The sequence below is a fragment of the Papaver somniferum genome, unplaced genomic scaffold (genome assembly GCF_003573695.1).
Source record: "Papaver somniferum cultivar HN1 unplaced genomic scaffold, ASM357369v1 unplaced-scaffold_93, whole genome shotgun sequence".
NCBI classification, from domain to species: Eukaryota; Viridiplantae; Streptophyta; class Magnoliopsida; order Ranunculales; family Papaveraceae; genus Papaver; species Papaver somniferum.
The window spans coordinates 160,995-188,325 of record NW_020652415.1 but is presented as its reverse complement, the minus strand read 5'-3'; the positions used below and the strand labels follow the sequence as shown (position 1 = coordinate 188,325).

General features: G+C 36.0%; 2 protein-coding genes and 1 long non-coding RNA gene across 4 annotated transcripts; 1 reads left to right on the top strand and 2 right to left on the bottom strand.

Annotated features, from left to right (window-relative positions):
• Positions 1-763: 763 nt before the first annotated feature.
• LOC113346129 lies at positions 764-5,133 on the bottom strand. The gene is made up of 6 exons (XM_026589723.1): positions 4,506-5,133; positions 4,172-4,404; positions 2,150-2,417; positions 1,977-2,062; positions 1,805-1,896; positions 764-1,347 (listed from the first exon to the last, which is right to left on the bottom strand). The coding sequence occupies exons 1-6, from the start codon at positions 4,815-4,817 to the stop codon at positions 1,121-1,123; spliced, it is 1,218 nt and encodes a 405-aa protein (XP_026445508.1). The 5' UTR covers positions 4,818-5,133; the 3' UTR covers positions 764-1,120.
• Positions 5,134-17,170: 12,037 nt separating this feature from the next.
• LOC113346114 lies at positions 17,171-21,747 on the top strand. Its single transcript, XR_003358407.1, has 4 exons — positions 17,171-17,565; positions 19,191-19,314; positions 19,677-20,200; positions 20,590-21,747. It is a non-coding gene; the product is annotated as an uncharacterized LOC113346114 (long non-coding RNA).
• A 118-nt stretch (positions 21,748-21,865) lies between these two features.
• On the bottom strand, positions 21,866-26,761 carry LOC113346112 (heat stress transcription factor C-1a-like). 2 transcript variants are annotated; one of them, XR_003358406.1, is made up of 7 exons: positions 26,587-26,761; positions 26,358-26,403; positions 25,951-26,039; positions 24,497-24,919; positions 23,866-24,038; positions 22,460-22,660; positions 21,866-22,369 (listed from the first exon to the last, which is right to left on the bottom strand). XR_003358406.1 is itself a non-coding variant. In XM_026589688.1 (7 exons), the coding sequence occupies exons 5-7, from the start codon at positions 23,951-23,953 to the stop codon at positions 22,079-22,081; spliced, it is 585 nt and encodes a 194-aa protein (XP_026445473.1). In that variant the 5' UTR covers positions 23,954-24,038; positions 24,497-24,919; positions 25,951-26,039; positions 26,358-26,403; positions 26,587-26,750; the 3' UTR covers positions 21,866-22,078. The 2 variants fall into 2 exon arrangements, 1 of the variants encoding a protein (XP_026445473.1); XM_026589688.1 differs by having other exon boundaries at positions 22,460-22,665; positions 26,587-26,750.
• Positions 26,762-27,331: the final 570 nt, after the last annotated feature.

The following is a 27,331-nucleotide window of genomic DNA, read 5'->3' as shown; positions in this document are numbered from 1 at the left end:
ACAATGACCTCCATTAAACGGTTAAGATTTCATCACATAGGATTTTACAAGGGTCAAGCCTCTACACTATTGGGGATAGTTTATTAGTTACGGGGTCCTATACTTACTATGTGTGCAAATCCTCCTAAATAAGGGTCTTAATAAAGTTTCCACGTAGGATTTTTAACACCTACTGTTGGAGATGCTCTAAGAATAATACCTTTGGCTTCTCAGCAAGAGGGATGGATAAAGATTGCAGAGTTGGTTTTTCAAAGAAGTTCTGAAATCCTAATTAGAGTTGCTAAATTCGACGGTTTTCTATTTTTGACTTTTGTAGAATTTTTACATCACTCAAAGAGAGGAATATATGAAGATAACTCAGAAGAGGCTTTTGAATTTATAGCAATAATCAGTTTCAAGCAAATACTAAAATAATCAGTTTTACCTTAACGTGACCGGTGTTTGGGTTCTCATAATTGGTTCTCCTCTAATACTCTGAAACACTCGAGCAAATGTGGGAGAGTAAGAAGTGATCATAGCTAACTGCCAGACTTGTCACCTACTAGATTCGAAGCAAGGCAATTGGAATTGCACGCGCACTCAGCATCAGAACAAGATTATTCATTCAAACCAAATCAAAGAAGTCAGTTACTCTCTTGCTATTTCACTTATATACAAGCTGAAACCAACTAGGTAATTCTGCTTTTCTCAAACAAAACAAATAGAAACATCTCATTCCCACATTCAATAACCAAGTTAAACGAGGGGAGATAGTGAACACATATTAATGAAATGATTTATAATTCCCTCTCTAAAATATCATTCAACAGCTTTACCCAAACTTTCTTGCTGCTACACAGTAACAACCAAAAACTATTAAGAAAACAATATAGGGCATCGTCTGGGAACAAGCATTAAAAGGTTTATACATCTAAATTAGATACACAAACAGTTCGATCAATCTGATTTTTCAATGATCGATGCTTTGACATTAAACAAGACACAAAATGTTATCATCACCGCCTTCGGACTCGACTAACACCGGTTCCACTGAGAGACCACTCTTTACTCTTCTGATTTTCTTCTTTACTTTTTATTAATATAATTAAAGAGGCGTTTAAATAAAAATATATCTTCCCCTTTACCTTCTATACGTGTTATGTGAAACAAAGAACCGGTAGTCAGGATGATCGACTTGTAACAGTCGAAGCCAGTTGTCTGCCTTCTGCAATAATGAGCTCGCTTGTTGGTGCTCATACGGTCCATTTGGAGTCCAAACTGAACCCTTAAACTTGTATGATGCAAGCCCAAAGGCAGGTATATAAAGCTTCTCACACGCACTCCCTTCTGGTTGACAATTGCTAGCATCTTCAATAAGAGAACCAAACACAAAATTCAGTATCATTGGTTTGCATACATACAAAAATAGTAGTCCTACGTCTGCTGATGCATTGCTCAGGCTTTGCTTCAATTGCTTTTCTGCAACAACATTAAACTTGTACACCGAACCATATTTAAATTCAGTGGATGACTTTCTTATGTATTATTTTTGTGAAAAAACGCATTATTTCATAAATTCTTTTTTTGTAACAAATGGACCTATTTTTTAATATTTTTCCTTTACACACATCTTTTCAATTGGGTAATGTAACAAATGGATTTGGTTTTCCTTAAACATATCTTTTCGATTAGGATATATCAAGCATGCGACGTGGCTTTCTAATTTTGGAGAAAACATGAGGTTTAATGTGGTGCCACGTGAGCATCAAATATTCCCAAATAGATAGATAGTATTGATATTCATAGAGAGGGAAAGAAAGCATACTTCGGAAAGGTGCTGCCAGAGAGTGGAATGTTAGAAAACATGCATCCAAATCCTGTAGGGTTGGACCTGTAGGAATTCTGTATATAGGATACCTGAAACAAAGCTCCCATGCATCAGAAAGCTGAGGAAAGAACAAACCTGTATGAGATTTGAGCAAGACAAAGATATATACCAGGCCACAGACATCCAACTTGCAGGCAGCAAGTCACAGCTCCGGTATGTTTTAAGCTCGGGGAATCGAGAGGAAAGAACTGAAATCTGTAAAGCATAATGTGCAGAAGTATGTTAGTCATAGACTAAAAGTTGATAAATTATTTTTGATCCCATGAGTGAAGGTGAACTTGCCTTATCTGCCAAAGGCTCGCGGCTGTAAGGGGCTTCTTGTTCCATGTATTGAAACTTGGGCATAGCTGTCGGGTTGGAAGCATCAGCATCATCGCTCGATGAACCCACTTGCGGTTTGTCTCTCAATGATAGTCTACCAACGTCCAAAGGATTCTGCTTACTTGCTCTGTCCGAGACAAGATTTGAGCGCCTTTCCGCATCATCACTGCCACTACCGTCACTACTCGACTCCCTTGAGGACTCAGCATCACTCTCCTCTCCAGGTCGCCTGTCAGGGGAATGCCAATGGTGAAGTTTAGAAACTAGTTAGATTCCATACAGAAAGTAGGACAACTAAAACCATTTGCCAAGTTTATCTTTGCTCACCCCTAAGAAATAAGCAAACCATGAACACAAATTCAGACCAAATATTCTTCTGAGGTAAGTCCAATTCTAACTCTCCGTTAACTTTAAAATCAGCAATGGAAACTTTTATCTATAGTCCAACAAAAGAAACATTGTGACTCAAACTTTTACCGATGCTCTTTCCCCCAAACCAAACGTAAAAAATTGATGACTATTATATCTGGGTCCTATATAGTGCTACTAGTCAGGAAACATCTATCCCCACTCACAAATCAAATTTATTACCAGATAAACAGCTAAATATCGTAATATTAGTTCTACAAAATAAATAAGCCATCACAGCTGGTTGCTGTGATTTAAACCGGAGGTGATACTCCTTTCATTCTTCCACTCATATGAACTTCTCAAGCAGAAGTCGCAGAACCACGTGAACCACACACATGACATACGATACATATGATATATGCCACAACCAAGTCATAGCATATAAAACATCCAGCTGGAATTAATGTATAACATCATTGTACGTAAGAAAACACCATTATGCCATACAAAATATTAATAGTAACGTGTTCCCAACACAACCCATGGATGTAAATATTCATTATCCAACAACAAACCAAGTGTGATATGTCCTTTGCTTCCCAAATACAATTTTACTTCTGTTGAAGTACTCGAGTAGATGAGAAACTAGGAGGCTAAAACAACATGCTAGCAAAGATAAATGACCATCCAGATTTAAATGCCAGTAGCATTGCATTGATGCATTTCCTCATCAAATTCAAAGCCGAAAAACCAGTCACTGTTCAACAAAATCACCAGTGGTGAAGGATACATGTTTCCAAAGTGGAATGTCCACCATAAATAACTGTACCACCTTTTTGAATGAACAAGAACTAATCCTGGAGGAAAGCGGAACTCTGGGTACAACAAGCAAGAAAATTTCCGTTCCATGGAATAGGAGCTCATTCACCAGTGTATAAATAATACATTTGAAGAATACAGGTTTCTGCTTAATTGCAACAGCAATTCTAATAAATAAATTTTTCCCACAGAGAAGGTTCTCATGAGACAACCTCTAGTGCACCACCAAACGATGTAAAACAAAACATGTATATAACAAACCCTACCTAATAGGCATCATGACCTTGCCCGTGCAGAGCAAGGTGGAAAACACTACTTTTCAATGTGGATAAAACGTGACAGTTCTGTACACACGCTAATCTCTAAAAGAAACCAAAAACATGAGAGATATGATTTCCAAAATGCAAGGATCATAAAACAACCAAACAAAGGCGCTGAACATTAAAACCAAATCGAAGTCCCAGAAGGCATTGCAGAAATATAAGAAGAAAATGGATGTTGGATATAGTTACCCAGGACAGAATCTGGTAATCTTCATTTCAGCAACAATTGAGTAACTCACATAATTGGTTATTCCAAAATCCTAACACTAAGTAATGATAAAATCCTACCTTTCCAGCGGACTATATAACAATCCTACTCAATCATATTACTAAAGTATCTAAACAGTTACACTCAGCAAAACAAGTAGCAATGAAGTTGAACTAAGATTACACATTTTACTTCAGACAGAACCAGCTAAAACTGAAACTAAATACAACAGAAAACCCTGGTGATTAAGGAACACAAAACTAGGTTAAGAAATGTTCTCACCTCAACCTAGATATGGGCTTAGCCGGGTCGACGTACAGCTGAATAGCTGATAGATAAGGTACATAATACTGAACAACAGAATCACTCCCATTCAAAACAAGAGGAACTCCAGCTCCATAAGCACTCCATTCTTTGAAAGATTCCCATAGATCCCCAAGATTATAATAAGGATCTGTAGATACCTTATTACTATCCTGATGAATTCCATTTCTCCATTCCCTCCCACCCATCTTCTACAAAAATATGCAAGTAAAAACCCAAACATTAAACCATATAAAAAACCCATTTAAGAAGAAAAAAAATCAAAAGTCAATAACCAATTTATCAGTAGTACCTTAGGGAAATACTGAGCAGGAACAAAAGGTTGAGTTGATGCTAAAAACCTATCTAAATTAGTTGAATTATTAGGTCTTGATGATGGTGAATAACTAATTGATGGTTTAGATAATTCATCACATTCAGAACGATTTTCTTCTTCCCTCATCATTTCTTTCAACTCCATCTGTTGTTGCTGCTGTAACTGTTGTTGTTGTTGCTGCTGTTTTTGTAACAACTGTAGCTGCTGTTGTCTACGCATAGCAGGTGGATTATAAAATCTATCTCCTTTATGACTACGAGCAAACGAAAAACCACCGGAACCAGACATTATAATTTGGGATTTTACAACCGAATTCAAGGAAATTAGATCAATCTAACAAAGTAGGAATATGACAATTCAAAAAAAAGAAACCACTTTTCTTTTGTTTTGATGTAATCAAGATTAAATTAATTTTGGGTTTTTTTTCTCTTATTTAGAGTTAGTTTTTGTTCTAGTGAGTGATTGAAGTGATTGGGTTTTTTAGGGTTTTGGAAATAACTTATGTAGAGATCTCAAGAGATGTTTGAGGAAGGACTGGAGGAGGAATAAACAAACAGGGAAGAGAAGAGAAGAGATAGATGGAGAAAATGGAGAGAGAGTTTAATGATTTTTTTAAGCAATTTTCATTTTTATTTCCATTTTTATTTATTTTATTTTTGTGTCTTTCTATTTTCCTTTCCTTTTTCAAAAATACTACTCCAACGGATTGCGATAAATTCAAAAGGGTTGTGCCCGAAACGGAGTAATAAGTTACCACGCACCCATGACATAACATGACGTGAGGTTGGACCAACGTCGATCACCGGGTTGAAGTGATTTCTTTTATCCATCATTTTCCGATATTAAACTTCTAAAGTGGAGTATCATTCAAATTTAATCCAAACATAAATTATAAACTAAGAGGAAGATTCAATCATCTCTTTATATGAAGCTAATATTTTTTTAAATATATTTCTTACAAAACTTTGTGTTCGCCAAGATGAGCAAATTTCGAAACATATAACACTATCATTTTCCTTGAAAAGGAATCATTAGAAATTAACGGGTTTTTAGCTATGAAAATTAAGCAAGAGTGAGAATTGAACAGATCCGTCTTCTATACATTGAAACATTATATTTTGGTGGAACCACGTAAAGGTAAGTACGTCATGATCCATTGTATCGGAGGGCGGACGTCTGGAAATGTAAGAATATGTGCAAAAAATGATTGCACTACATTTATTTAAATAATGTATGTTATTATTATGAAGACCAAAGTATCCTTGAACTTTAGATTCTAATGTTTATTCATGAGCATATACCATCGTATTCCATTCCCTGCATCATTGTTTGTACGTTCATGACCAATAATTTGAAGTCCTCCTTTGACGCTAGCAAAATATTTGTTGATCACTTGTTGTCTAACTTGAATAGAGATACATCCAGTTGGATATTTTCAAGATTTGCCTCTCCGCAGAGTTATACAGTGATCGACCTGACCGGTCAGGTTGTGGGGGTCTAGGGGGCAATGCCCCCTAACAGAGTCCGAGACAGCGTCTCATGGAATTTTTTTTCTGGTTTTATTTTGTAAAACCTAGAAGTTTCCATTGAAAATTGAATAGACGCGTCTCTTCCCATAAGCCACCATTAATGGCTTTTGGAAGCGTCTGTTGGTGATGAAACGACACTACCAACAGGCATGAATATCACTGTAAGTAGCGAAGATGTTCTCCCATTCCAACACATAAAAAACAATATGTTTTCTTCTTCTCTAAAAAGCATCATCAGAACCTTATACAGTGTGTTTCTTGGTCGGGTCAAGGAAGTACAATCTTTGAATTCGATTACGGCGTTAGGGCTTCATTGAATCCTGAAGGCATAATTCGAGAGACCGTTTTTACTCGCCAAATTTATTGGGAAAGGTCGAATTATTGTTTAAAAGAATCGAAAGAGCCTTGAAGTCAGGGGTACACCATTTTCTGTTTTTGTTTTCATCCTCTTGTTTAACCCAAAATTTCCAACACATCCGTTATTTATAAGTCCTAAATTACGAGACATATAATCAGTTTGGGTGAATGTCATCGTTTTATGATTAGAATCCGTCACATTAAAAGTGGTGAGTCATGTATCATTTTCAAATATATATTTTGGGGCCTTTGCTAGTCATGTCGTTAAATTTTCTAACTTTTTTGTCTTAATAATTGAAATGTTTGGTTAATTAGCTTGAGCCTTTGGCTAGAATATAAGGCAAACAATGAGCGTAGTTCGTTTAACTCGATTGATTGGTGTATACCCGGATGAATTGGGGTATATGGATTTTATACCTAATTAGAATGATGTGCTAAGGGGTATTTAACATATATAAAGTTACCTAACTACCCTTCACTTATTGGTAACGAAGTTAGCCTTTTTGGTTTCTAGATTCACGTCTTATTCATTTTCTTTTCGTTCTTTATCAACTTAATGATTAATTCCTTTATCCTTTTCTAAATGTTATCGCTTTCAAAGGAAAAAAGCTCGGCGATTCGAACTCTTTTGTTGTCTATTAATCTTTTAAACTCCATTTAGCATTTTGTTTTGTTGTTTGAATGGCATATTACGTCGAAAAAATTGAAATTGTTGAACTGCAACTATGTGTACCATGCCTATTTTTCATATATATTTTAAGTCTTGGCGATTTTAGTATGAACAACGTGACAACTTTTCCAAGAGTTTTCATTTTTGAAAGTAATATTCATGGTAATATTTACAGGGCCGTTATGGTCTCCATCCCTAAACCTTGACGATTATTGATGCAGTATGAGCACTCGTCAAGTTTTGAAAAGCTAAACCATGACGATTAATAAACTACCAAATACCAGGTTTTTTGTGTTCAATATTGCTATTAATCGTCATCATTTTGAAAAATGAACTTGACGACTACTGGACAGTCGTCAGCGCGTTGCATTTTTTCCATGACGACTAAGAATGAACAAAAACAAATTTCCATGTGTTTAGCCGTCATGGTTTGAAAAATATAACATGACGACGGTACCCATAAATTTGACTGTCGCCAGTGTTTTGCATTCTCCACCATGACGACCAATTGCAATGCATTTGCACTGTTCAAATATGGTTAGTCGGCATAGTTGGAATAATTACAACATGACGATATTTTGTCACAATTAGACGTCGTCAATTTGTTTTATGCGATTATGCCGACCTAGCTTGGTCGGTATATTTTTTGTTAATTCGAGCTTAACTTTTCATAATCTGAATTATGAATCTTCGAGTTCCTTCTGTAATTTGAAAAATTAAACCAACAAAACCGTGTTGAATTACATCTTCAGAAGTGTTTGATTAAAGTAATTCGTTTTTATTACAAAATTCTCAAAAAACAAAAAGTTTCCAATTTTTTTGTATATCAAGGTCCATAAGTTAAATCTAACAAATGGAATCAAAATATTTATTTAACAAATTTAATCTAACAGTGTTAACTTAACTAATTCAATAGATCAATGTTGGGGTGTGTGTGTGGAGGGGTGTGTGGGGGGAGGGGGTGGTAGTGGTGGTGGTGGTGGTGGGAGGGGAATTAGGCATTATCAAAGATGTATGAATTAGGGCTTTGGATTTTACTTCCAAGGGACTCTAATTTGTCTTACCCGTACATGTACCCCAATTAGTTAGGGTATACCCCAATTCGATGAGTTTATTCTATACCCCAAATGTGAAAGAATTATATCCCCATTATTAAGAGCTCCATAATAAACTTAAAATACAATACGGAAGGGGTGCTCCACTTATCGTCAATTAGTTTTGAGTCGGATGTCCATGAATTTTAACATGATATCAGAGCTAAGCATGTATAAAAGGTTGAATCCGAATTACTATCACGTCGAATGGTTGGCAACCTGCATGTTTCATCCACGTGTTATAGGGAAAAGCTTGCCTCACACTGAGTAGTGTGTGAAAGGATTATTGTCTCACGTTGTTAATTCCACAATGAACTTAAAATATCATACGAAAAGAACACTCCACTCATCGCCAATCAGTTTTGAGTTGAATACTTGTAACACCGAATAAGACACACTAAAATTATTTCGAAGTTATTTTTCATTATTGCTAAAATCTCCCTTGTTGGATTAAATTGTATCACTTGGTTGTATTTTAGGTTAGTTGACTTAGTTTAAATTATAGATTATAGTTATAGAATGTTTTATTTAAGGAATTGAGGGCTGGCGTGATTCAATTTTTGGGAAATGAGCACGATTCTCTGAGCCAAACAGGGGAAATCAACTCTGTGTAGTTAAGATTTTTGATTCATAAAAATTATACTCTCTTCAAAATGATAGCTTTTTACAACACTTGCTCAATAATGTAATAGAATTGGATTGCAAGGTAAAACAAAGGTAATTGAATTATCTCAACTAAACATTAATTCTTTGTGTATGAATTTTAATTTTAAAAATTGGATTGCCTCGTAATTGAAGGATTTTGATTCTTCCAACCATAAGAGATGTTCATTTATAATTGTTCGTCAACTAATGTAAATCAATGATTTTTATAACCCGGATTCGACATAGCCAAAATATTGTATCTTGCTGATTGTTCTTAATTAGTCGTAAGATGAAGAACACATGTTGATTCTGGTATTTGAGCAGTTAAAAAAAAATAACATTACAATCAACAACCAGTGATATAATTGCTAGCCAATTTCGTAAATTGTTGAGATATAATATTTTTTAGTTTTGGGTTTAAATCGTTAAGTTAGTGCATCCCTTTGTTAACGATTGTCGTACTTAAAAAAAAAAAAAACTAGAATTGGCAAACAAATATACAGTTGGATGTTTATTAAGGGAAGAAAACTGAACCAAATATACCCGGAAAAAACTAATTAAAAAAATCATACATGCTAAGGTTTTCAGACCTTTCTATTTTGGAAAGGTAGTTATACACGAACCACGTTAAAGGAACCAGTTAAAAACTGCCTCCTCATATGGAGGCGGGTCCCAATACTGTTGGAGTTAGCGGGGGGTCATTTTTGGACCCCATAATTCAAAAACTGTGAAAGATAGTTTCATATGGTTTGGTGATCGCGGTTCGCATAGAATTTTTGATTCTGGAAAGGGTAACGTGGTCTTCCTAAGCTCAAGTACCTAAAATTTAGTATACTGGTTTTAGGCTTAAGCTTGGGTGTATGTCGATGCATCAACCAAGGAAATGCGAATAAACTCAAGTAACCAGCCTAGTCCTTGGCTTGATGTAACATGATTATAAATCATACGGATTCCCCACTGTATGGGCAGAAGGATTGTTATGTTAAACTGTGATGAGCCCAAAACTCATCAATCGATGGTGAAACTAGAAGAATTTAACAGATAAAAGGGACGAAATCAGATAGAGAATGAATGAATTCATTAGAACCGGCGAAGAGATACAGACATGGGAGATATTCAATAAATCTTCATTCAACATAATATCATTACAACACCCACTGTGTATATATAGAGAAATCCTTAAATAACTACCCTATAACTACCTGATGCAAGGACGAGCCATAACCGTACGTACATATCTAATGAACACATACTCAGGACCTTATCAACACCGTGTCAAACGGAGTGTTAATCACCAAAATGTGGCTCTCTAGTGGTTGGCTGGGGAGGTTATTCGAAATTTCCAAGACATGCAACCAATCATTCGGGTGGACCAAAATCTCATGTGAGATGTAGTGTTGACAGCATTTTCTCGGGAACGGGAAAACAGCTGGTGCGCTGACTAGGACAGGACATTACGAGGTTTACTAGCTGCCTAATTAGGTTTTAGTGGCGTAAATGTAAATACTATAAAACCTGTGGATTTGAAGGGCAATGTGTTATCATGGCTTAGAGATCCGGTAGGGTCGATGACTCGCTATAAAGTCAGTCGAGATATATTTGAGGACAATTTAAGTTGGACACTATTGTCCAAGATTCCCAAAGTTCTGTCTGACCACACAATATCGACGTATAAAAATGAAAAGTTTCATCTACCTTTTGGCCACGTTTTCATTGATTAGCAAAAACAGATAAAAGCCAGAACTAGTCAAATTTGGTTTAATTTGACCTCGAATTGACATATCGCAATCTAATCCACTGATTTTGTTAAATCTAGGAGGGTACCATTACAAGTTTGAAGTAACAATAATTAAAATAACACAAAATTGGCCGATTAATTCAATAACGATAATTCCTGGTTGAAAAAGACACGTAAAATTTGAAATTTTTAAATGGACGAGAATGTAAAAATAACCGGTATGTAACTATCCATTTTCAAATATTTTTTCTTATTTTTAATTTACATCAGGATGCATCCAGTTTCACCCTCGCTATTTTTTAAGTTTAAGCCAAGATGAATCCAGATTCATTCTTGCTATTTTTTCTGGTGTCCATTTCACCAATACTAATTTTTACTCGTCCATTAGAATCATGTTTTAAAAAAATTTGGACAATTGATCCAATTTCTCTTAAAATAATTTCTTGTTTTTTTGGTAAGAAAATACAGAAATGATGCACCGAGAATAATCACGCGTGAGACATTCACGGTGGGCCCCACCCAACCCTAACAGCTCACACCTGCAAAACTTCCGCGAGGCCCACCGTGACTGAGTCACGCAAGATTATTCACGGTGCCCAGCTCACGGTGAGTGTGGCACCACTGAAGAAAAAAAAATGGACAAAAAAGACAAACTAGACTGGGTATAGAGATTGACAAGTCTAAGGTTTTTGATAGAGCGGATTGGGATTTCTTAATCACAGCCATGAAAGCCTTTGGATTTAATGATAATTTTTGTAGTCTCATTTACCAATGTGTGTCTACAACTTCCATTGCAGTCTTACTCAATGGCTGCCGTGGGGACTACTTCAAGTCCACTAGGGGGCTTAGGCAAGGAGATCCTCTATCTCCTTACCTATTCGTTATTTGTATGGAAATCTTTTCTAGATTACTTCTAGTTGGTGAAAAAGAACAACTCATAAATGGAGTTAAGATAACTCCTAAGAATAGCCCTATTTCTCACTTATTTTTTGCTGATGATTGCCTCTTGTTCATTAGGGATAACTTTAGAGAATGTCACAATCTGTTATCTCTGCTTGATTCTTTTGGCAAGGCTTCTGGACAGTTAATTAACTTTGACAAATCTGAGATTTTTTCAGTAAAAAAGTACAACCTAAACACCAGAGAATGATTAGCAGAATACTAAAAATTAAGAAAATAAATCCTCGAGATTCCTACTTATGAACCCCTCTCTTCATAAGTAAAGCTAAAATCAAACTCTTTGAAAGTTTGATTGAGAAAATGGAACACAAAATCCATGTTTGGATGGGTAAACTTCTACCCCAAACTAGTAAGTTAATTCTTAACAAATCTTCTTTGGCAAGCATGGCAAGCTATCAGATGAGTTGCTTCATTCTCCCAAAGAAGATTACTAATAAAATTGATTTTATTCGGAAGGATTTTTGGTGGGGCAAGGAAACAGATTACAAGGGATACTATCCCAGATCCTATTCTTGTCTCTGCAAACCAAAAAATAAAGGAGGTATAGGATTTCGAAATGCTCGTATTTTTAACCTAGCTATGATAACTAAGTTAGCTTGGAGAATGTTAACAGAACCCAATGTTGTTTGGGTAACTCAATTAAATCCTAGATATTTCAGAAACAACTCTACTTTCAAAGCCAAAATCCCATCAACTAGCTCTTGGATTTGGAAATGCATTAGCAAAGGCATTCATCTTATTGAACAATATATCATTTGGGAAATTGGAGATGGCCTTAGTACTAATATTTGGACTGATATATGGATAACAAACTCATAGTCCAATCTAAGTAGCTTTAAAACAACATGTAACTCTCACTTAACACTTGTGAAGGACTTGATTGATCCCCTCACTAAGAAGTGGAACTCAACCCTAATCTCTACTATGTTTCCTGATAATATTGCTAAGAAAATTACAAGTACTAGGATATCCATAGATAAACCTGATACCCTTAGATGGCTTCTTACAAAATCTGGTGTTTATTCTGTGAAATCCATGTACAATAAACTCACTGAAATAACAGTGGACCATTACAATCTAGGACAACCTGCTTCATTTTGGAAAAGCTTATGGGACCTCAATGTTTCGCAAAGACTTTAAATATTTATTTGAAAATGTCTGCAAGATGATCTATCTATAAACCTGAAACTTTCTGCCTTCAGGGAAGATGTTCAGCTCACGGTGAGTGTGGCACCACTGAAGAAAATAGTTTCTTGTTTGGTCCATAAAGAAAATTGCATTAATTAAAAAAAAAGGTAATAATATGATATCGTGTTGGGTAAAAACGAAGAAAAAACAAAGAAAAATGGACAAAAAAGACAAACTAGACTAGAATGGGTATAAAGATTGATAAGTCTAAGGTTTTTGATAGAGCGGATTGGGATTTCTTAATCACAGCCATGAAAGCCTTTGGATTTAATGATAACTTTTGTAGTCTCATTTACCAATGTGTGTCTACAACTTCCATTGCAGTCTTACTCAATGGATGTCATGGGGACTACTTCAAGTCCACTAGGGGGCTTAGGCAAGGAGATCCTCTATCTCCTTACCTATTCATTATTTGTATGGAAATCTTTTCTAGATTACTTCTAGCTGGTGAAAAAGAACAACTCATAAATGGAGTTAAGATAACTCCTAAGAATAGCCCTATTTCTCACTTATTTTTTGCTGATGATTACCTCTTGTTCATTAGGGCTAACTTTAGAGAATATCACAATCTGTTATCTCTGCTTGATTCTTTTGGCAAGGCTTCTGGACAGTTAATTAACTTTGACAAATCTGGGATTTTTTTCAGTAAAAAAGTACAACCTAAACACCAGAGAATGATTAGCAGAATACTGAAAATTAAGAAAATAAATCTTCGAGATTCCTACTTATGAACCCCTCTCTTCATAAGTAAAGCTAAAATCAAACTCTTTGAAAGTTTGATTGAGAAAATGAAACACAAAATCCATGTTTGGATGGGTAAACTTCTACCCCAAACTAGTAAGTTAAATTCTTAACAAATCTTCTTTGGCAAGCATGGCAAGCTATCAGATGAGTTGCTTCATTCTCCCAAAGAAGATTACTGATAAAATTGATTCTATTCAGAAGGATTTTTGATGGGGCAAGGAAACAGATTACAAGGGATACTACCCCAGATCCTATTCTTGTCTCTGTAAACCAAAAAATAAAGGAGGTATAGGATTTCGAAATGCTCGTATTTTTAACCTATCTATGATAACTAAGTTAGCTTGGAGAATGTTAACAGAACCCAATATTCTTTGGGTAACTCAATTAAAGCCTAGATATTTCAGAAACAACTCCACTTTCAAATCCAAAATCCCATCAACTAGCTCTTGGATTTGGAAATGCATTAGCAAAGGCATTCATCTTATTGAACAATATATCATTTGGGAAATTGGAGATGGCCTTAGTACTAATATTTGGACTGATATATGGATAACAAACTCATAGTCCAATCTAAGTAGCTTTAAAACAACATGTAACTCTCACTTAACACTTGTGAAGGACTTGATTGATCCCCTCACTAAGAAGTGGAACTCAACCCTAATCTCTACTATGTTTCCTGATAATATTGCTAAGAAAATTACAAGTACTAGGATATCCATAGATAAACCCGATACCCTTAGATGGCTTCTTACAAAATCTGGTGTTTATTCTGTGAAATCCATGTATAGTAAACTCACTGAAAGAACAGTGGACCATTACAATCTAGGACAACCTGATTCATTTTGGAAAATCTTATGGAACCTCAATGTTTCGCAAAGACTTAATATTTATTTGAAAATGTCTGCAAGATGATCTATCTATAAACCTGAAACTTTCTGCCTTCATGGAAGATGTTCATCCCAATTGCTCATTTGGATGCAATATGGTCGAATCTATAGAACATTTTTTATTTTCTTGCCCTTATGCTAAATCAATCAGGGTTGATGACCCTTTCCCTGTGACTCTTAACATACATACTTCTACATCTTTTTTAGAAATATGAAAGGTATGGTTAGGCAACAAAGACCCTAATTTTCCTATAGAAATTATCTTGACAAAAACTTGGTTTATTTGGAAAGAAAGATGTAATAGAGCCTTTGAACAAAAATAGCAGACTAGTTCCCAATTAGGTTTAGAAATACAAAGATACCTATACTACTGGTACAAGGATAATATACCTAACAGCCTATATATCCTACATACCTCTAAGAAGCAAGGTTGGATCCCTTCTGAGAAAGCTAAGCTTAAAATTAACATAGATGCAGCTTGGATTTCCCTGAATTTGTCAGCAGGTTTTTCTTTAATTGTAAGGGATGATGCAGGGGACTTCAAGACAGGCAAAGCAGGACCGTTCACAACCTCTACCCCTGAAGAAGCGGAAGCATTAAGGTTACTTCAAGGAGCGCAATGGGCACCAGAGAAAGGAATGGTAAATTTTTCTGTGGAAGGAGATTGCAACAACCACTTTGATTACCTGAATGGAAGAGAATCTCAACTTGAATGGCAGAATCAATCTATTTTGGATGAATCTAAAAACACTTTCTATACCTGTCAAAAAATTTTGGGTTTTAATTTTGTTCCAAGACTGGCAAACAGTGTGGCAAATATATTGGCTAAGTAATCCAAAACTTTTAACAAGGCTCTTAGTTGGGAAACTGATCCTCCTTCTTGTATTATGTCGGCTCTAGAAGTAGATAAATCAAATGTTAGATTACTTTCCAATAACTCAACATTGGATGAGATAAATATCATCTTTTTTCGGGATTTTACGTGTTTGACTCACTTTTTTTCCCTGCTTAAATGTGACTCAATATGTTTGTTTTTTGAGAGCCAATGACTTGGTCCCATGAACGAGAAGCATTTTGTTACCTGATTTAAACGGTTACGAGTCATTAAATTAGGTCTGAATCAGGTAGCCAATCAGTATAAATCTGACTCAAAATATAAAACAAACGCTCTGAGACTATGATGCACCGATACTGATACGGGGACACTGATACATCGATACTTATACGAGGATCGTCACTTTTCAAAAAATTGGGATACTAGATACGGTGGAATATGTGTACTTATTAAAAAATATTTTATTTAATAATAATTGATTATAGTGAAAAAAATCACATAAAATTAAGTAAAAAATCTGATAAAAATTATCTAAACCCATCAAATATCTAACTATCTTCATTTTATCATGGTTTTTAGTTCTTGCTCGTCAAATGAAAGATTTCGTACTTCAAGTTCTCCCATGTTGTCAAGTTGATCAAATGCATCTGCACTAATATCTCACATTCCACTTTCTACGATTCTTTTGTAGAAGATTGATGTGAGCAAACATTAAATTCTTAATATTTTGTGGTTCAATTTTATTTTTCTTAATTGAATGGATAAAATTATATGTGGTTCAATTTCTCTCTGGACAACACGAGGAACATGTCAGCTCAAAAAGCCTTAAAGCTAAATTTTTGTAACACTGGAGATGAAGCACCATATAATCAAAAAATTTCTTTCTTTATAGTGACCATGTTATTAGGTTTGGATATAATTATTTGATGCATTCATGAGTATTAATATCTCTAAATATTTAGATTTTATGTATAAAATTATAAATTATGCATATAAAAATATATGCTAAAATTATAGGAAGTATCCCCTCTTAGAGTATCCCAAAGGTATCCCAAAATATCCCCTACCCTTTTTGTAACTAGAAAAAGGCGATACTTTGAATGGAGTATCTGACACGTATCCCCATGTATCCCTAAATATCCGATACTGATACGGCGTCGACACAAATATGTCAACAATTTTGAAGTATCCGTGCTTCATAACTCTGACATCTAACTCTTTTCGAGTCAGGATCGACTCCGATCAAGACACTGAATCATATATAAACAAACATGTTACAAATAACGATGGTATTTTGTTAGGATTTTAGATGGATTAAAACAAGATATGAATAATGAAAATGAAGGAGCTAATCGAAGACCGATAAAGTGATAGGTGGGATTTGTGAATTAAATTTTGACATATTTCTTTTGTGTCTCTTATCTCCATCCATCTCTCAATTTTGAGATCTCGTTAGCGTTTTATGAAATTGAACAATTTTTTAATTGAACGGTTTCACCAAATCTGTTCTGCATGTTAAACTAGTGATGCAACACTTGCTTGTTTGAGGGGTAATTTGGTTACTAATAATGCAATGACGCTAATTTGGCTGCTAAATTAGACAAAAAAAAACGTTGCAGATTACACAAAAATCGTTGTCTATTCTTTGACACTACTTCTCTTTTCAGATATATTTTCGCATTCCAACTAGTAGCGTGATAGTTTCGTTGAATGGTACAATTCGGAGAAAATCAACTTTTAGCTGTATGATTCAGCGCAAATTGATTTATTTTTTTGATCCGATGGTTGAGATGGTTGCGTTGTTCCGTTCAGCGCGACCATGGAGAATGATTCAGGCGTCTAGATGCTACATTGGTTATTCTAGTTTCCAATCTACTTCATTAGATTAAAAGAAATATGACTTAGCCCAATGGATGTCTCTCCCTTAGACGTGTCTTGAGTGGGGCCGGTACATTCCCGTGGAACGTGATACCCCCTTTAGCAGTCCTGTTTGAACGCGGTTTAACACTTTCCTTTTTTGTTTTCGGAAACGAGGACGGAACCTATAGAAACCTGTATTGGTTTAGTTCTCGCTTGTTTAACACTTTCCTAACTTCAGTAATTTGGTATAGATCTGAGAAATAGAAATTCGAAAGGATATAAATGGAGGAAGAACTAAGATGAGATGATGGTTGTGAGAGCCAAGCGAGATGATAGCAAAACGCGCTCGAAGTTTGGAAGAGAGTGAAGCAGCAGACGAGTGCAAGAGACAGAGGATGGAGATTACTAGTAGTAATAGTATTGAACAACAATCAGGAGAACCTAATTTTCCTCCCGAAATGGTGTTGGAGATAATCAACAGAATTCCAGTCAAGTCAGTGATCAGATTTGGTAGCGCAAGTAAATACTGGTACAACTCAATCCATCAAGATCCAAAATTTATGTCTAATTACTTTCTTCAATCTCTAAAAAACCCTAATTTTATTGTTTGTGTACTCAATGTTAATCTGAAAGATTCAATTTTTATGAATCATATGTTGTATATTGAAGATAATCATAACCATAAGCATGCTGGTGATGGGAAAATTGTTCATAAATCTTTAACATCACGTAGCAATGGTAAAAAACAAGTAGTGGGTTATTGTAATGGTTTTGTTTGTCTATCAAAGATGATTAAACATCCTAGTACTTATGATATCTATAGCTTAAGCATGTACTTTCCATCTTCACGCCAACAGTTGCAGATGGATATGTTAAGTTTCATGGATTTGGATTTGATTCAATTACAAAGGAATATAAGTTGGTCATTATTCTAAACAGCAGTGCTTCTATTGATCTCTTCAAATGCATCATGGTGTTTACTCTGGGTACCAGTCTTTGGAGAAAAATTGAAATCCCCAACCCTCCTCTTAAATTGTTTGGTAATGATGTTTACAAAGCAGCCATCTCTTGTAGCGATGTTCTATATTGGGGAACTACTGTAGGTTCTCGTGATATGATTTCGTTTGACCTCCACAGCGAGAAATTTCAAGTCTTTCAAATCCCATCTGAATGCATTCCTTCTTCAACAGAGCAGCAGCAGCAACAAGCACCGATAGTCCGACATCTGGAGTTTAAAGGATCGTTGTGTGTTGCACGTCTAGAAAAGACATCAGGGACAAGTCAGAACGATTGTAAGGTTCACTTATATGCATTGAGTGATAGAAGTAAGAGTATGTGGACCAAGAAGACTTTACTTCTTTCTCCTTGCCCACTTCCCTGCAGCGTTGATGGTGTTCGAGTTATGGGCTTCAGTGATAAGGTTTTACTTTACTGGTTCGACGGGGAACACTTTCATTTCTACGATCTTCACAGGGGACAGGATTTCAAGGATTTCAAGACCAAGTATCACAATGGTGGTCTTTTTGATTTTCAGCTATGCACCCATGTAGAGAACCCTCTCTCCCTGAAAACATTCGTGCCGCAACGGGCTCATCGATTCCATGCTGATGCTCTAAAAGCCATTATAGAGGAGAGACCTAGAAGACCTGGAGGAATCTTGCGTCTATCTACCCCGAATAAAGAACCAGTAGCTTTATGCTTTCTTTTTTGATTATTTTCCTTGACTCTTTCTTAATTTGTCTATCTTGGTTGTTGTTGTTCAGTCATTTCTTTTATTTTGCTTCACATGAGACAATTTCGTATGAAAAAAGTCCTTTTATTTTCCATGAGTCAGTGTTTTAGTTTGGAAAGCTATCAATCTGTGTTCTGCTTTGACTCTATAGTTTGTATGCTTATTGTTTTTATTTATGAAGAATAAATATGTTTGAACCATGAAACACATATGTTCTAAAACTTTCATTACAAAATGAAGATTATCTATCTCCTCTTGTTTGGTAGAAAACTTTTTTTTTATACTATTAATATATTCTGTGATTAAGGAGAGTCCTTGAGATATCTACCCCCTATCTTATAGATTAACAATTCTGACGGATGATCAACAAAAAGAAGTTGATATGATTCACATCATCTCTGGTTCTTTCTTTTGTTATAAAGGATATGACCTTGTTTTGCTCAAAGAGAAGGAGAGATAACACAAACACTGAAGAAAGAATGCTAATGTTTCTTTGCTTGCAAAATGGGTGTGAATGTGGAAGGATGGCACAGAAGTTTCTTCCAGGTAAGCCACTCAAAATCTTTTCATTTATGCTTCTTTCCCTTGTTAAGCACTAGTCGGTAACCTTTTTCCTTGTAGTTAGACACTCAATCACCTCACTTGTCCACTAATTTCCGGACGGTACCATTTCTCACCCATAAATCTCTCCTGCTTCACTCGTTCACCAAATTGCAAAGTGGACCACACCTCACACCTTATCTGATGATCAAGAAGAAATTGGCCTGGATCAATGAGGATTTTTCGTGCTATTTTAAAAAACATTTCTGTGTTTATAATTTTATTTCCTCGGAGTACTTACTGACAATTAGGTACTGTGCAAAAGTGTGAGAGGGTTAGAAAGCTAACCAGAAATTACTTTGCTGTAGAGATTTGGGTCGAGGAGCTTCTGAGAAAGCTGATGAGACCGTTTTGGTTTGGAGTTCGAATAGCCAGTATTTGGGATGCTATTGAAGATAGGCCAACAAGCTCGAAGTTTTGTGCTGGTAATTATTCTTATCATTCATGAAGTTCTCTTCAGTTTTGCGTGGAACATCATTTTCTGGAGGGAATTTTAAGGTATGGAGGGTTCTTTTCTACTTTGTCGATGCTTACCTGAATCTGATTCATTCCGTGGAACCGTCACTTCCATTTGTTGAATGAGATTCTAACAGTAACAGGTTAGTGTTCAGCTCTCTGCCAATATCTTATAGATTAACAATTCTGACGGATGATCAACAAAAAGAAGTTGATATGATTCACATCATCTCTGGTTCTTTCTTTTGTTATAAAGGATATGACCTTGTTTTACTCAAAGAGAAGGAGACATAACGCAAACACTGAAGAATGCTAATGTTTCTTTGCTTGCAAAATGGGTGTGAATGTGGAAGGATAGTACAGAAGTTTCTTCCAGGTAAGCCACTCAAACTCTTTTCATTTATGCTTCCTTCCCTTGTTAACCACTGGTCGGTAACTAGCAATTGTTTATTTGTTTTAATATAAACGTCCTCACTAGTTGGTAACCTCTTTCCTTGTAGTTAGACACTTAATCACCTCACTTGTCCACTAATTTCTGGACGGTACCATATCTCAACAAGAAACTGGCATGGATCAATGAGGATTTTTCGTGCTGTTTTAAAAAACATTTCTTTGCAGACGGCTCGCCTGGGTTGCATTTCCCTCGTAATGGCCAACTTCTTACTCCAAGGGGTGCAGCGCAATTGAGCACTTACTGACAATTAGGTACTGTTTTTAAAAGATTGAGAGGGTTAGAAAAACTAACCAGAAATTACTTTGCTGTAGAGATTTGGGTCGAGAAGCTTCTGAGAAAGCTGATGAGACCGTTTTGGTTTGGCATTCGAATAGCCAGTATTTGGAATGCTAATAGGCCAACAAGCTCTTGGTGCTGGTAATTATTCTTATCATTCATGAAGTTCTCTTCAGTTTTGCGTGGAACAGCATTTTCTGGAGGTGCACTTTCTGGAAGGAATTTTAAGGTATGGAGGGTTCTTTTCTACTTTGTCGATGCTTACCTGAATCTGATTCATTCCATGGAACCGTCACTTCCATTTGTTGAATGAGATTCTAACAGGTTAGTTTTCAACTCTCTGCCAATATTTGGTGCAGAGTTCCTGATTCCTTAGATCCAAATTCGAAGCTCGACTGCAGTTCATGATGTGACCTTTACAAACTAGATGTTATGAGAGATGATTATTCTTTTTTTCTAGGTATGTACTTACAGGTAGATGGGCCATAGATGTTACTAATGCAGCTATCAAGAAATTATTCGAAACTTGGAAACTAAAATTTCCTCCTTATAGGAACGAAAGGTGTGACTACTTTCACAAACAATCTCGTGAGTGGGAATTCAATCTATTGAAAATTCTGCAGGAGTAGAAGATGGTTTTTAGCAGTGATTTAGAGTTGCCCTGTATTCAGTATTGTTATAATCGAGCTATACACAGTTCTTCATGAAAGTCGCGTTTTGAGGTCTGTTATGATTTTGTTCCAAACTCGCCTTTTGACATTGTGCTTTCAGGAAGTGCAGTAGGTAATAATTTAAAGTTCGAAGAAGTTGCTGCAGAGAAGTTTGTTCATTGCATACAACAGATTCATGGGAAGGTTCATGAGAATTTGAAAAAACCCATAACAAGTACAAGGAGCGACATGACATTTCAGGTTGGAGATTCGGTGAGGTTTGATCTCCGCAAAGAAGAGATCAGAAGTTTGATCAACCAAACTGGTTTTTGATGTTTTCTGGTCATGTGCTTGCCGAGGTTGGGAGCAACGCAAGTAGTAAAAGAGCGAGTCACAAATCATTTTCTAGTTTTTATTTGTGCCTCCTTGAGCGAACGGATTATAAGTTGTTCTTCTCAAGGAGACTGTTGTCTACTACAGGTCGGGGGGATTTAGAAATATATTAACCACGCTCACTCAGACGCTTCTCAAGAAAGAAATAATCTGGAATCTAATTGATAATAACCGAATTATGATTCAGATAATCAGGTGACAGAAAACAAACACCCCCACCCGATTGTTGTAGGATTTAAAACCACTGTGATGCAAACAAAAACATGTATAAAAATAACAACCTCAGTTTCTCTGTCAGGAACTACCACATGTAGAATAATGGATCTGTATCATAGTGAATATCGAATTCGTATTATAACAGAGGGAAAATTCTTATAATAACAGGTAATGTATAACTAGGCTTGTCACTGTATATGTCCGTATATGTCATAAGCTGTACTATCCTCATTACTTAGTTCAGTATTTCTTATAAACGTGAATATCACCTTCCTTGCGCGTGTTCCAGCACTGCATCAACCTTGCAAGAGTAACTTGTTACCGCATCATTTAACATGGCCATAATATCCAAGACACGCTGCCGATCCATAAGCATCTCCACCATTTTAGATTGCATTGCGGGATCTACACTGGTATTATCCATGGTGTTGCTAAAGCTACTGGAGACTGCACCACTGCCGCCTAGCTTGATACACTGAAGTAGATACGTCTTGCCCCTCAAAAAGAATTTATTGGTGATCAACCATTCATCAGGGCTCAAAGTTCTATTGAATCCCTGCAAACAGAACATGAAGTTAGGTTGGAATATTAGAGACACTACAGGCAGCAGAAACACAAAACAAAAAGTAGCAAACAGACAACTTACATAATTTCGAAGCTTAGTCCAAAAACCTTTAAATTTTCCTTTATAACAATCCCCAAACTCTACATGTTCATCTCTAGAAAACCGTGATGTGTGGAAAATTACGCCGTCTCCCTCTTGATTCCACATCATCGTATTGTCGGTACTCTCAACAAACTGGTACAGCTTTCCAGGAAATCGCTTCGATTGTTGAAGCGACATTAGCTCCCCTGGAAAGAAAATTATATTATAAATCAAGTCACCACATAAGTTGACCTTTCACAAATCATAAACGAGTACAGTGATCATTGTGTTTGAATATCAAAGATACAAGACTTACACGAACCGTAAATATAAAGAAGAGGCCAAATGAAATCTACAAACACAAACAAATTTGTATATAGTGATGCAACTACACTTACACATATTGCATTTGAAATGCACTCATTATAACATGCTTAATTCTTCATTTCAGGAATCAGAGGCTGAGTTAAGGGGGAGAAGTCACCCTTCTTACATGGTGGTTTTCAAATATGGATCACCAGTAATGTTTAATAGGCTTGATCACCAACTTAATGCCCATCTGAAGATTATTAAGAAAGATTCTTCAGGAATGCTACCTGAAACTACCAGGACAGAGAGACTCTCCACAGAAATACATCCCGTTCTTTAGTGTCGATCATTTTACGACTCAAACTAAATTGTCTGAGACCGAGAGAGGATTTCGAATCAGACTCATATATGCAAAACACAACTGACACTTAATCCACTTAATATTACATTTTTTCTCCGCTTCATTCTTTACCTAAATTCTGTTGGCTGGTTTTCAGTATGACTTCTCTCTTAGCTAGTAATTATACTATGTGCTCGGCAATGGGCTTTAGAATTGTGTTTCTAACTCTCGAAATTCATGTTTATACAAGGGAACCTGTTCGTAATTTTTTCCTTAACGTCTTCAGTTTCTCCTTGCCCTCTCATGCCTTACAAAACTAAAGTGGTTTGTCTAGCACATATAAATGTCCTCAGCACTTCCACTTAAAAGCTCGTGTAACAAGGACTGATTAGAAGGGAAATGAAACCTTTACGACGATTGTGCAACTAGTCCTCATTGGCTTGATCCTTTATTCAGAATGCCTAAATACCTCCTTAAAATTTGCTGTAAAATGGCTTAAAACTCTTATTGCTCTTGTTTTATCCTCATCAGTTATGTGTTAATAGCCTCAAATAGACAACAAATGAAAACCTAAACATGAAACACGTACTCTAAATGTTCTATATCACCATCAGCACGACACCAAAAAAGCAGAGAAATAAGGTCATCCCCAACTCACAAGCGATATTAGCTAAAGATCAAATGTAAAAAGTATAGACAGTACAACTTTAAGGTGTTTGTCAGAAAGTATGTAGATTAGTTTGATTGAGAAACTCACCAGTAGGAAGAGACTCCTCGGCCACTTCGACATCTGGAATGCCATTTGCATTCATGTGTTTGCCACCCGTATTGGTCTTTTCATGCATTTAGAAGGTTGACCACCGACAAAGTCAGATGAGAGGTCGGGAGAGTCATCTAAAGGTGTTGGTATCTCGTTATGTCCTGCCATTCCTGCATCCATAAATGTATGCCTCTATTATAAACTCTCAAAATAGTTTAAGTTAAACAAGCATATCCAAGACCTTGCCAAAGAGGAAGTTATAACCAAAGAGATTGGATGGCTCAGGTACTTAATTCTGCCAAATACAACGACTTCAGGAATAGAAAGATAATAGGAAAACTGAAAGTTCCCACAATCACGGTTCAAAATGTAGCGTCGTTACGTGACAAATCAGGTTTAGCGATAGATTGTTCTCTTTGAAAGGTAACTACAGACAAATACCTACACATGAAACATGTACCCTGACTGTTCTATATCACCATGACATTAACTATGCAGAGAAATAAGGTTATCCCAACTCACAAGCTATATTAAGTAAAGGTCAAATGAATGATTAAAAAACATGGATAATACAATTCTGAGATGTTTATTAGTTAGTATGTAGATCAGCTTGATTGAGAAAACTCACCCGTAAGAACAGATTCACCAACAAGCTCGACACCTGGGGTGCCATTTGTATTGATCTGGTTGTCACTTGTACCTGTGGTGTCCTGAATGGGGATTTCCTCATTCACTGGTTCATAGACATGTGTCCCCTCCTCTCGCACCTCGGGGTTCAATTGCTCATCAAACAATGGACCAACGTTATCGTCGTTCGGTGAAATGTTGCCAGCATCAGAGTTGCTATCCTCGTTAAACAAAAATGAAAAGTCATAAGAGAAGTCAACAGTGTCTTCTAAAGGTGTTGACACAGCATTGTACTGTGGAACGCCACCAAAATCCAGGGTGTCCTCATAGCTACCAAACGTGTGAATTCATTAGAGAGATCAGGAATGTCTGAAAGGTCTCCCAAATGAAGAGGGACTTCATCATTGTCTGCCATTCCTGTTTTCTGCATCAAAAAATGTACCCCTTTATTATGAACTCTCAGAATAAACAAAAGTTACAACTGGAATAATTTGATTTCTCTTTACCCCCATCGGATCAGTCTACCACAAGTACAGCAAAGTTGTTATGATACCTTCTTATAACTCATATATAAAGATATTAATATAAAATTGGATTACTTGGTGCAGCTCAACAGCTCAATGTTCACTGCTCAGAAATGGAACTTTGACGGCATGATTCAAACCACAAAAGGGGATTAGGCAGGGTGTTTCTTATCACCATTCTTGTTCATACTAGTAGCGGAAATTTTTCCAAAGCTAATGAAGAATGCTATTGAGACAAATATGTTCGAAGGGTTTAGCATTAACAAAGCATGATGTGGAGAACCCATAACTTATTATTCAAATCTATAAAGCCGTTACAGGGTTAAGGTTGAACTTGGGTAAAGGTACTGTAATTGGGGTGGGGGTCAGATATAACAATAAGTGGAACCGCACACATACTTAATTCTGATATCGAGAAGTTACCACTGCAGTATTTGAGTATGGTCAACTCAGGTGTGGGACAAGGGGTTTCTGGAAAGGATCCAGAAGGCAAAACATGTTATTCAAGCCACTTCCACTGTAAAAATTGGGGCTAGCCCTGCTCAACCAGGTTCTGGTTGGACAAATGGAGAGGCAATACTGCTTTTAAACAGGCATATCCAAGACAAGAGCTTACAAAAGAGGAAGTTATAATTAATGAGATTGGATGGCTCTAGTACTTAATCCTGCCAAATACTACCACTATGTGAATAGAAAGATAATAGGAAAACGGAAAGCTCCCACAATCATGGTTTCCTTTTTCATAATCAGGAAGTAACATTGTTTCAACGTGATAGATTGTTCTCTTTGAAAGGCAACTACAGATAAATACCTAAACATGAAATGTGTACCCTAAAAGTTCTGTATCAGCATGACACCAGCAGGAATTAAAACATAAATCATTCTATATAAACTCATAAAAGAAAAATCAATCTCATTGTTAATGACTAACCTGTTTCAGTAGATAACGGAATCAATGAACCTTTGTTTTTCCAACTCCAACTATCATGCAAACAAACATTTAACCTTCCATTTCCATATCTGCAACAACAACAAAAAAAATATCCAACAAATTATCAATTAAAAACATCAACAAAATCCAATTTCTCACAACAACGAAATTCACAGATCTAAAATCCTCACATTCAAAACACTAAATCAACACAGAAAAAACCAAAAAAATTCCAATCAAATCTGTGCAACTCAAACAAACCTTAAACATACATACACACCACCTCCACAAACATCCCCAACACAGAAGCTATGTTAACTAAAGGTCAAATGAAAATGAATGACGATAACACAAATTTGAGATGTATTAGAGAGTATGTGTAGATTAATTTGACTGAGAAAACTCACCGATAGTGTATTAGCGTTTGTAAACAGCTCAGCAGAAAAGCTTTCCCTGAAATAAATACAACACAAACCAATTAAGTTAAATCAACCATCTATTTTAGGATCCAAGATCAAGTAAGTCATCGACTGTTTACTACAAATCAGAATAAAGATCTAAAAACTCGTGAATCTATAAATCAAGAATCCCTACTTCAAATTGAGGATGAAGAAATTATAAAGACTAAATACCTACCTAACGATTGGAGACAGACCTAATTTGTGAAGAGGAAAGAGAAGACTGGAGAGGAAAGAGAAGACTGGGTTTATCCGAGATATTTTGCTGTGTCGGAAAATAGAAAAATAGAGCAACTAAAAAGAGGGGAAGCGAGAGCGGATATTTCGGTCGTTTTGGCGGGAAGGTGGAGAAGCTCTCGTTCTTTTCTTTGGTGAATTTTGGGAAAAATTGAATTAAAGATTTCGTTAAGCTTATTCATATATCTTGGAAGGACATTTAAGCCCACTCCAAAGTTTTGAAAATACAAAAATAAAATAAAATATCAATCATTATTTTATTTTATTTGCTTCCAAGGAAAAAGGTTGAATTAGATGTAAAATTTAGTCATAATCGAAAAGACGACCACCGTGGGGAAAAGATCAAGGTACTTAAATAGTAATTTTCAAAAAAATTCATAGTTAAAAACCAATGAAACAATGTAAATTTAAGCAATATTATCAACTGACTAATACTTTTTAAAGTTTTTGTAAAGTCTGCCAATACGTTTTTTCCATATGTTCCACCAAATTGCGAGAGGAAGAAGTCTCCAAATCCTCTTCACCATGAGACTATTCTTCTTATTATACCACTCCTAAACGCTAGCATTAATGTTTACCGCGAAAACCCATCTCACACTAAAGTTATCCAAAAAATCATGTCAAATCTTCCTAGTTTCTGAGCAATGCAAAAAAAAAAAAAAGACGGATGTTTGATTCATGTGCAG